The sequence below is a fragment of the Syzygium oleosum genome, unplaced genomic scaffold (genome assembly GCF_021117445.2).
Source record: "Syzygium oleosum isolate NSW1041296 unplaced genomic scaffold, Sole_v2.1 Sole_v2.14, whole genome shotgun sequence".
In the NCBI taxonomy this organism is placed as follows: domain Eukaryota; kingdom Viridiplantae; phylum Streptophyta; class Magnoliopsida; order Myrtales; family Myrtaceae; genus Syzygium; species Syzygium oleosum.
Window position 1 is genome coordinate 4,584,211 of NW_026607498.1, and position 11,670 is coordinate 4,595,880.

At 38.0% G+C, this 11,670-nt stretch overlaps 1 protein-coding gene across 2 annotated transcripts; it reads left to right on the top strand.

Annotated features, from left to right (window-relative positions):
- Nucleotides 1–861: 861 nt before the first annotated feature.
- Nucleotides 862–11,084, top strand: LOC115689149 (methionine aminopeptidase 1A). Of its 2 annotated transcripts, XM_030615138.2 has the most exons (17): nt 862–1,027; nt 1,140–1,244; nt 2,683–2,733; nt 4,200–4,364; nt 5,341–5,416; nt 5,734–5,781; nt 5,926–5,970; nt 6,352–6,451; nt 7,280–7,331; nt 7,414–7,455; nt 8,973–9,034; nt 9,113–9,211; nt 9,387–9,460; nt 9,570–9,639; nt 9,783–9,848; nt 9,950–10,038; nt 10,671–11,084. In XM_030615138.2, exons 2-17 carry the CDS (start codon nt 1,174–1,176, stop codon nt 10,746–10,748), a joined length of 1,188 nt encoding a protein of 395 aa, XP_030470998.1. In that variant the 5' UTR covers nt 862–1,027; nt 1,140–1,173; the 3' UTR covers nt 10,749–11,084. The 2 variants fall into 2 exon arrangements, with proteins under 2 accessions (XP_030470998.1, XP_056174083.1); XM_056318108.1 differs by lacking the exon at nt 5,734–5,781.
- The last annotated feature ends 586 nt before the right edge of the window (nt 11,085–11,670 follow it).

Consider the following 11,670-nt stretch of genomic DNA (forward strand, 5'->3'; position numbering starts at 1 on the left):
CGAAAGACTCCCAACTTTCAAACGACGCATCTAAATCAAGTATCACTTGTCTGTTATGCAAAGTATACGTTCATGCCACGGGAGCCGCCGGAGTTCCACCAGAGCACCACCGGCGAAGGCAGAACGGAGGGTTGTTTGGCAGCTAGTGTTTTAGCTTTAGAAACCTGAAATTTTTTTGCAAGTTCGAAAACGGAAGAAAACCTACCGCGAGTTGACCATTTTTTAATGAAGAAAAAACCCTCTGGGGGCTGCCCCCTCTCCTCCCCCTTTCCTTTTTCCTTTGGTTTAGGTGGAAAAAGGCCAATAGTAACCCTTTAATAAAAATAGTTTGGAACTACAATGAGCAGGACAAAGTTCCACGATTCCCTCTTCACTACATGTCCAGAGAATGTCCAAATCGATTGTTCTATCTTCTCTGGTTTTCATCTCCTGTCGTCTCCAAAGGGAAAGTACTAATATGGACAAATTAAAACTCACGTATTTATATTTCTTTCGATTAGATTACTGTAGGCACGATGATTCACGTCACAAGAGACGTGAACGAAAATACTTTCTTGTGAAATCACCGCGCCGCAATCATTAGTCAATACTTTGCGAGGATGATCCTCGAATTTTTCCGCTTTCGTAAGAGAACTGGTTAGAAAATTTCCTATTCGAACCTTCCCCCGCCCCCCAAACATGGAAATTTCTCAACCAAAGGGTCCAAAAAACCAGATGAACAAAACGAAAAATAAAATAAAAAAATAAAAAATAAAACGGGTCCAGTGAAATTGTCACACGTGGACAAGATGTCCCCCTTGACCGCTGACTGCTGCTGCTGCTACAGTAAACATCATGGACTCCTCCTCCTCCGTCGGCTACTCTCCCTTTCTCTCTCTACAAACTCACGTATCTATATGCATATATTCCCTCCTGCTTTCCCTCTTCTTCTCGCTCTCCTCCATTCCTAGGGCTCTGTAACTGCGAACCCAGTACCCAGCGAGGGTCAAGTTAGGATTTTTATGCTCCCCTCTTGCGCAACCATAAGGTCCTTGCTTCATCTCGTGCTTTGAACTCTGGTGGCTTTTCTTGGTTTTGGGGGATAAAGGTGCGAGCTTTTTTGGGTGCCTATGAACGATGCCGATGGTATTCCGCTGCAGGGTCGAGTTGGGAGATTGAGCTTTTGAGGTGACGATGGCCGGCGGATCAGATGTGGCCGAGGCCGCGCTATCTTGTGCTCTATGCGGCAAACCGGCGCATCTTCAGTGCGTATCTTGTTTCTGCGCTGCGTCTGTATTTGTTTATTGATTTCTGGTTTGGTTTGATGATGGGTGATTCGTTGGGGTTCTGTTCTTGGTTCATAGCGGCTCGATCCTTGTCTGTCCTGGAGCTAATTGGTCGCGCTGAGGTCTCGGCGTCTGCTTCCCCATTATTGATAAAAGTTTCGTCTTTTTAAGCTTAGCTTAGAATTCTAGTAATGGTGGAAGATGGGTGATGTTTATTGCTTTAGGCATCAATGTTTTCTTCCATCTTTTGTATGTTTGCGCTTGTTTTTCTGTCGGGTGTAAATGGTTTCTCAGCTGTTAGGGTCATCATGTTCATTTTTGGTTTCTAGCTGGACTAATTCATTTGAGAGGAAAAAAAATGAGTTATGTATGAATCATGTTCTGTAATTGTGGATGACTGTACCCTCTTCTTGTTGGACCAATAACTCTCCCAGTGGATTCTGCTTGTGGTGTATTCTGGGGGATTGCTTTCCGTATTTTGTAGTCTCGGCTTATGGATAGAACATCTTGCTAGTAATAATGGTTTAGTTAAACAGTGATTGATGTTGCAGAAAAATCAAACTTGCGGGGTGATGTTCATTTGAAAGTCTAGGCTTGTACTAGAAACTTACAGAGTGTTAACTTGTATTTACAGGCATATGTAACTTCAACCAAGAATGTAGCCATTCTTGAATTGCCAATGCATTGCTCCGTTGAAGTTGATTTTCATTTTAGATCTCTCTGTCGGTTTCTTGCTTTGTTTACAAACGGTAGCTCTCCCTACAATGCGCTTATTTTGTCATGAGCGAACCACTTGTTTCATTTTCAGCGGATTTTTTCCCTAGTATTCTTTGCATAATAGCACTAGCTATGTTTGTCTTCTAATTCTTGTGCTTCATGTTCTGATTTAGTCAATTCATGGTTTTGTCATGCCATTATATATATTATTACGACTCTTCACTAGCTCAAGGCTTGAACTTGCATAACTAGAGATAAGTCAAATTGAACAGTCTTGTCATCTTTAAGTTCCTTCTATAGATTACTTAGTTTGCGCTTGATTGATTATCGGATTGATTTTGAGATAGCATGCGTGATCTGGCCAATTCTTGCAACTTTAGAGAATAAGATTCTGCATCGCCCACAACCATTGTCGAGTGAAAGTGTCCACTAATCGCATTCTTAACAGCTGTAACATGATATTTAGTTATGGTTGAACAGTGTAGTTCAAGTTTGCTAAGTAGCAATTTCTTTCTGAGCTCTCCTATGTCATTTATCACTTTTATTTTGCTGATTGCCAATTAATCTTGGATCTACAGAATCAATATTATTAAAAAAAATCTAGCTAGTGAGCTTTGCAGTTATCATGTTTGCTTGCTTGGAAAGATTGAATTAGAATACTCTGGTCTCAGTTTCACCTTTTTTAAAATTCTTTTTACAGGTGTCCGAAATGTGTGGACTTAAAGCTTCCTCGTGAAGACGCTGCATTCTGGTGATGATCTCTATCTCCTTTTTATTCTTGCTTTTGTTCCAACAATAATTTGATATAAGAGTAGACTGGGAAAAATTTTAATAAGAAAAATATTGCTCTCTACTTTCTCCTTCTTCTAGTTCAACAAAATGACGACTACATGTTTACGAAATAAAGATAGTTGCACAAATGGTAACTGTCTAAGGCTTTTTATTACTATTTCCGATTTTCTTATGATTCTTGGCTAGTGAAAGTCCTAGTTATACAAATTCTCCGAGCATGAAACTTTCTCATAGTTATATGATTCTTCCATCTTCTGGTTGGAACCAAATCGTATACTGACAGTGTATGGAATTGTGCCATTTGTGCAAATTTCTATGTGGGGTTGAATTTACGGAAATAAAAATTTAATAGGGAAGTTTCCATGAGCTATTAGACTTTCTAAGTTGTGCTAATATGATTCCAACCTGATGGTTTTGTTGTTTTGACCTCTTTTTTTCTTATGAGAAAGGAGCATTGCAACCCTTTAGGAATATCTGAGTTGATAGCTTTGACCTGTCTCTTCTTTCGTTTCATCCCAATGGAAGCATAGTACAAACTTTTATGGTAGACTGGTGGTAGATTGCCCAGATACTAATCTCGGGTATTTTAATTATACAGTTCGAGAATGCTCTGACTGTTTCTTGGTTTAGCAGTCTGTGCATGCTCGGATAGACTGTTTGTATTGCACGTTGACATCCTATTTGAATTACATCCCTCCTGTTTCTCTCTCTGAAGTGCGATGTTAAAATTTATAATATTCATATACATTCTTGTTTGTATCAGTTCACTAAAGGCATAAGCTATTTGACAATATCCATGTTTTTCTTTTCTTTTCTTTTCAAAATAAGTAAGTTAGCTTGTTCAAAAACAACTTCCTGGGGGAGTGTTCTACCACAAGCCGTGGGAAACATTATGTCCACCCAATATTCCAGCATATAAAAAAAACCTGCGGAGAATCTACAAACTAAAGCCACTTGAGACTCCAAAAATTGTTACAGGTTCTCTGATGACTCTCGGTTACAAACTTGTCACTACTTTTACATGCGAGAAGTTTATACATGCATCAGTGACAACATGTTTAAGAACTATCTGGATATGTGGGACAATATCAGATTAATATAGCCTCTTGTTGACTCGTGCTTGTTATTATGTCGTGATATCTTCTAATGCTTGGTTGGGTTCCTAGTTGTGGATCCACTCATATCCTTTTGGCTGTGGAAGGTTTTCCATATGTTAGGCTGCCTCTTATAATCTATTTCGTATTTTCTGTAGCTTCTTGTTGGACCCTGCATTTTTTTCCAGAGGCAGAGTCACATTCATCAAGAAATTTATGAGAATTTGAGTTTACGCATATTTAGCTAGTATACTGTATTTTGTTTAGCTTTATCCGTAAACTAGCACCTTCTCTTGGCAAGCTTTATAATATTAAACTCATTTGGTAACAGCACTCAAGAGTGCTTCAAAGCATCGTGGAGTTCACACAAATCAGTTCATTTGAAGGCAAAGTTGTGTACCCTCGGGACAGCCGAAACCCTTGGTGATGGTTGGCTATATTGTCTAAAGAAAGGACAGGGTCGGACACCAAAACTTCCCCATTTTGATTGGACGGGGTATGTCCCTTGGGTACTGTTTCATTGTAATCTTTGTACCTGAATTTGTGATAATATTCTTGTCTGTGCTGTCTGGAGCGCATGTATGCAGAGTCAGATAGGGAGATTTTGTCTATCAACCTTTGTCTGATAACTGTCTGCATAAATTAATTCATGCATGGCACCCTGATCTCTCTTCAGGACATGTATGGTATTGGAGGTTGCGGTAAAAGTGGGCACATTGTGTGAGATTGAGAACATAAAATCAGTGCAACTTAAGTTAGATTTGCAACTTAGCAGTGACCAGAAGTGCTTATTTTACGAGTTACTAGTGTGAAAGCAGCTAAGATCTTGAGTTTATTTCACAATGGAACCTCTCCTATTTTTACTTCTCCAGAAACTCTAGCAGCACGGCCACAAGAGGGACTGCTTTTATACTCTCCTGGAATCACAATATGAATCTATGATCATTTTTCATGTTATTTTTGAGGTCTTATGGTTTCGAACATTAAAGCATATAATTTTAAAGATTATCCAAATATGAAGGCTTTCCCTGCTCAAACTCTTACAGACTCTAGCAGTGAAGATGAGACTAAGCAAGGTTGTTTTTACTTGTCAACAATGGAACAATAAGAATATGATTTGAGTTTAGAGGTCAAGAAAACTACTTGAGTGGATAATGACATCTACACATACAACATCCATAGCTTCCATTAAGTTCTGCAGTTTCCTTAAATTAAGCAAATAAAAGGGTCCAGCTTACTTTTGAGCAACACTGCTTACATTTAATATAATGCTGTTGAAGGTCTGGGTCCTTACCATTTTTATTTATAAAAATTTTTGTTATTAATAAAGATTTTCGCCATTGAAGATCTTAGTCTGAGGTGCTGCAGATGTGAATATATTTGTTTACACCTTGACTTTCTATTTTCCATTTTCTTTCAGTACACGCTTAGCATTTCTCATTGAACATATTTGTTTCATTTTTTTCTGGCAGGACACTAAGGCCATACCCCATATCTAGCATGCGTACTGTACCTTCTCATATCGATCAACCTGACTGGGCAATTGATGTAAGTTGCGTGATTAGGGCGTTTGTATGTTATAGATATTTTGCTACCGTGTCTTCTCTTTTTCCCTAATTTCTCAGTTTTGCTGAAATCTTTTGATATGTTGAGCTGGTCCATTATTAATGTGACCATGGTCATTCTGCAAATTGTTGCATGTGATCATGTGGGCGCACACACCAAAATGCTGGCATGCTGCATACACATGCAACAGCAAACCCCAGTATACGAGTGTTTTTTTTTTTTTTTTGGTCGGAGAGTTTTTTTTTGTTGTTTGCTAACTTCTTTTAGCTGTTCTTTTTTGTTTGTTTTTATCTCTGTAGGGTATCCCTAAAATTGAGCCCAACAGTGACCTTCAGCACGTTGTTGAGGTAACATTGCATATGAGAGATTAGAATATTTTTGTTTTGAAGAATGAGATATAAGATTTACCCTTTGTGAGATGACCTTCAGTTGAGTGGTATCCAAGGTTATTTCCCTTTAAGTATGCATCTAATATTTGTATTCTTTGACAGATCAAAAGTCCTGAGCAGATTGAGCGGATGAGAGAGACTTGTCGAGTAAGTGAATCTTCTCTGGTCTGCCAAGTTTTATTGCACCACCGTCTTCTTATGTGTCACGGGCATTGCATTTTTATCGGGTGGACAGTCTACTGGCAGATATCTTCAAGATGTTCTAAAAATTTCTGAAGCCTGATGCGCTGCATAGTCCACATACTTGGTGGTCTAGTTGATCAGGAATAGCATGAGAATGTTCTTTATTTATTTATTTTTATTTGGGCAAATCTTGTAATAGTTTGGTCTTTCAAGTTCCTAGCTTTCTAATAATTCATTGCTGATTTCTACTAAGTACTTTTTGTTATATTAAATTCTTAGTCACTGTGCATGAATTGGAGTATGTTTTTGGAGGGGTACTCCTGTCTTCAACAATTTGTTCTTCAGATTGCCAGGGAGGTTTTAGATGCAGCTGCTCGCGTTGTTAGACCTGGTGTTACGACAGATGAAATTGATCGAGTTGTCCATGAAGCAACTATCAGTGCAGGTATGATGATGGAATTTTTTATTCGCTATTATGTTTGTGACTGCAGCTGCTTTTGATCTTCCTGCTTTTCTTTTCTGCAAGGATGGTGGAGTTTGTAATCACCTCCAATTATCTTGATGATTTTCATTTTTCTTTTCGTTTTTAATATTTATTAATCATGTCTATTTACCTTCTGATCTTCTGCTGGAACCAATTAAGCCTTTATTTGTGTGATTATTTGAGCAATACGTTTCCATTTTCAATAAGTCAGTCTTTGAGAATATGTGAAGGCAACATTCAGTGATTTATTTTCTCTCCTAGATGGTCAAATTTAACATATCTATTCCCCTTTTCCGTTCTGCTTATCTAACTACAGTTTTTGTCTAGCTATTATTATTAGCCTAGGACATTTGACATAAATAAAGGGCAGGACATGATCACCCTCCCTTTTATCTGAACCTACTTCTGCCATGTTAAAGCTGATATCTAGATGTCTATCAACTTTAAGAGCTACTTGAACAAGGCTTACTGCAGTGATACATGATGCTTCAAAAAGGTTATATGTTCATTATGGAAATTTGACGGCATATAACATGGCTTGCCTAAGGTTTTATTTGAAGGTCGACCAAGGTCATTGTGCAGAACTCAAACGAGGAACGATAAGAGTTTTTAGACAGTTTGAAAACAACTTTAATGTTATCCTTGTTGACTTGTTCTTCCTATAATGTGAAACATGCTTTCCATTTTCCCCTCATCTTCTATCCTGATGTTCCTTAAATTGCATTTCATTTCCCCTAGAGCCTCGTCAAAAATTTTTATGCTGCTAACTTTAGTTTCACATGATTACAGGAGCATATCCATCTCCTCTAAATTATCACTTCTTTCCAAAGTCATGCTGCATGTAGGTACTCCTCTTTTTTCATTTCTCACTGTCTGAATAATAAAAGATGGATCAAACTGCTTCAATGTCTTTGTTCCTGTAGGTCCGTGAATGAAATAATTTGCCATGGAATTCCAGATGCCAGGTATTCTCTCTACAATCAGATATATACATTTTCTGGTCTGTCCTGTTTAAATTATGTTATTGAGTCTGTTCATGTGTGTGAACATGCCAGTGCCTTCTTCCTTTTTTCTGTTTTACTTGTTCAATTGAGGTGGTTTGGGCATCTTTCTGTGTTGTGAATATACAAATTATATAGTTTTTTTTTTGGTAAGTCAAATTATATAGTTTTTGGTATCCTTTTTATGAATAAGACAATAGCATATATTTGCTGTCTAGATGACATGCTATGTCCCATTGGGCTGAATGGTGGACAATTAATAAATAGCTACTTGCAAAAACAATTTACAGAGGCATCATATGGAATAACTGGCTCTACTGGAAAAAGGCACATCAAAGGAATAGCCAAAACAGAACTACTCTATACTATAAAAGGCATATATGCCTTCTCTATGCTTAGTAGAGACATTGCATTACCAAAAGCTGCTAACTCTGGAAGAGCTTTGTAGCTTAGTCGGACAGAGCTTTTTGTGAGTTGTGTTGAGTAGATGTCACTTGCTTTACGACTATTAGCATTGTGAAACTTTGGTTTTGCATGGTGATTTTGCAATTTTACTTGAAAACTGAAAATCTTTGATTGATTTCACTGTAAAAAATACATCATAGGTAGACACCAGTTTCTTTGGAAATTTCAGCCATGCATTCTTTATCATTCACGTCATTAGGGTTAATGCCATAATGTGCTTGCTTCTAGGTTACCCGATAGTAGGACTTCGTTGAAATTTTTTGGTTGCTTCATCTTTTCAGCAGTTACTTATATCAGCCATAGTTTACCTATGGCAACGATGTTTTTTCGGTTTGTGCACTTGTGATTTGACTGTGGGCATTAATGCACAATAAGTGTGCAGGCATAAAAACTTAGTGCATTAATGTGTGGACAAGCATACATTTGTGTGAATGTGACTATGATATAATCACATAATACTTGTGTACGCACATAGTTATTTTTCTCTGGGTTGTCATTGGGATGGCATGAGAGCTAGTGCAGAATTTGGTATGAGAAGACTGCATGTTTGTCCTCCTTAGATTCAGATAAATGAAGTCTAGTTCAATGAACATCTTTCAATCAAAGACGAACGGCTTGATGAGAGAATGCTAATGTTCAATTGAGTCAGATCATCATCAAGTTGTTAGACTAATTTGCCAACATTCAGAAGTACTATGAAATGTACTGGAATTTTATTTTTATTTTTTTTGATAAAAAAATGTACCGGAATTAGATTGCTGTCTAATTGCGGTCAATTCTCTATTTGTTTTAATATTCAATCTACTCTTTCGCTTGTATGTGGACTCATGCTGATTGATTAAGTAAGAGACATGGGATTTTTTGCTGTTCATGCATCGTTCTCTTGCATGTTTCAGCTGTGTAAATGGTGAAGGTTTTCTTCTCAGTGCCTCGAGTCTTCCTATATTGCTTCGGCCACATTTTTCTATGCCTTTCTTGTTTTGACATTACTCATTCTTACATTCTAATTACTTCAGGAAACTCGAGGACGGTGATATTGTGAATATTGATATCAGCGTGTATTACAAAGGTGTCCATGGTAGGAATCCCTTCCATAGCATTTTCTTAAAGTAGTGCATAGTTCATCTTTGACCCCTGTATCGACTGATAAGAGCAGGTGATCTAAATGAAACATTCTTCGTGGGAAACGTTGATGAAACATCCAAACAGCTTGTGCAATGTACTTACGAATGCCTGCAAAAAGCAATATCCATAGGTGTGCTTCCCTTTTCCTCTCCTTGGGCATTTTACTGACGCTGTTGATTACTTGCTACTGTGTTCTGTGCCGTTGTAACTTGATCGTAGCTGTGAAGCCTGAGTTACTGATTTACCGTTTGATCATTGTTCTAAACGTGAAATTTGAATTCTGATTTTGCTATATCTTAATGCAGTGAAACCTGGTGTTCGTTTTCGTGAAATTGGAGAAGTCATCAATCGTCATTCCTCTATGTCAGGTTTCTCTGTGGTAATATACAACTCTCATGCGTATCCGTGTTGCGATTCTCTGCTTCCCTCATACAGATATATGTAGTGTTCAAGTACGATTAATTATCCGTTTTTTCATGTGAAAATAGGTGAAATCTTATTGTGGTCATGGTATTGGAGAGCTCTTTCATTGTGCGCCAAATATTCCTCATTATGGAAGTATGCTTCTTGTGGCTGCTCTTTGACTCAACATATGTACTTCGCATTTAGCTTTCTCGACAATAAATGGATATGGGACAGAATTAGTTTACCGGTAATTGCTATCAATCGTTATGCTCCTCTGTGTTCCTTAAAATATGCAGGAAATAAAGCTGTTGGGGTGATGAAAGCTGGACAGACATTTACTATCGAACCGATGATTAATGCAGGTATTCTTTCGGATAATTTGTTTGCGGTCTTCTCTCGAGTTATATTTTCTTTCACTGAATTATTTATCTCGTAATTCACTCGTTCGATAATTGGCTAACAGGAGTTTGCCGTGATAGAATGTGGCCTGACGGATGGACTGCAGTTACAGCCGATGGCAAACGAAGCGCCCAGTTTGAGCATACTCTCTTGGTAATAACATTGCATTTTACTTGCTTAAAAATGGTAGAAAAGAAAGGCTATGATCAAATAGAGAAAAATGCTGAGTTTTGAGTTCATGGGAACTTTATTAGGGTGGCATGGCAGGAGTAACCTGCTGATTTTCGTATTACCCAGGCATATCTCTCTTTTATTAGATGGTTGCATTATGCTTGTAAAGCAATCTCAACAAATTTACATTATATCCTATAATACCACAACAACGTCACTGTTCTGTCACCAAATCCATTCATTTAAACCCGGAAATTCGTTTGAATGTTTTGCCTCAATGTGATGAGAAAGGTCCATACACGCTAGAGTCAGCCAAGCAAATGGGGGGAATTTGGTTTCTGCTTGTAGAATATCTTCGTGCATGTATGGTTTAGCCAATCATATGCTATTCTTTGTTTTTGTTTTTTGTCTAGTAAGAGCATAGGACATACCTACCATGCTCGAATCAAAAGATGAACAGTACGATTTGAATATTAGTACTCATGGTCTCTGATTCCACAACTAAGAAATTTCATTTAATTTACCCTTAAGTCAGTTACTGTACCAACAAATTGATAGCTGCCAATATTTCATTGCTTTGAATGATCATCCACTTTTCGGCGTCGCCTGTTTAGGTTACTGAGAGTGGAGTAGAGGTGCTCACGGCAAGGTTGCCCTCGTCCCCTGATGTGTTTCCCTGGCTCAAGCCATGACTTACTGGAGGTGAATGACAATTGCCATCAACTACAAAGTTTTGCAGTCAAAGATTTTTAATGCGAAGCGTCAGAGCCAGATCGAGAGTGGCACTTGCTTTATCAGAGGACATCTTGACAACTCACTGCACTTTTTTATTTTTTCTTTCGCAATTTTGATCTCGATTCCTGGATTGTGGTAAAAGGGTCTTCGATGGAATTTTGATCCATCAAGAAGCTTGCTTGCAAAATCACAAAGAAGGAATGTCGGTTTTCGTTTTCTGCATGTTTTATTGACTTCACTGTGGAAAACTTTCATGGCAATGATCATGCCAAGTATCCGGATGAGTTTGGACATCCATTTCTCCTGATTTTATTCATAACAAGCGTCTGCATTGTCAAGGTAAATGAAGTCTGCTTCATTCTAACTTGATTCATAACTCTTTGAAAACAATACAAGGTAGATGTACATATTAAATTGTGGATTATTTAATTTTCTGAGATTAGTATTAGTTTGACTTAGTTTTGAATCCCTTTAAAAAGTGGATATTCGAATCTATGATGACCACCTGAAATGATTAACTTTCTCATGTCAGCAGCACACTTTAAAAGAATTGGATGTAGTCGATCAATCGATATTCGAGGACTGTATATTTGTCGATTGCTTAAAGACCTAATGATTAACGGCTGACTACTTAATCATTGATTTACGCCAATTAATCAGAGAAACTGAGTTCCGTAGCTTACTAGGTATTAATTACTTATGTACATGTAGGCAGTCCCTATTTTCATAGTATGTATTCGTGTAACGATGGCCTAGCTCTGTCCAGTTCACGAGGTTGGGAAAGAGCCATCTACCATGGGTAATTAAAGGCAACCGGCAGTCACCAGAGGGACGCCGACCATCATTGATGTGGCAAGCCAAGGCAGAAATGATGAATGC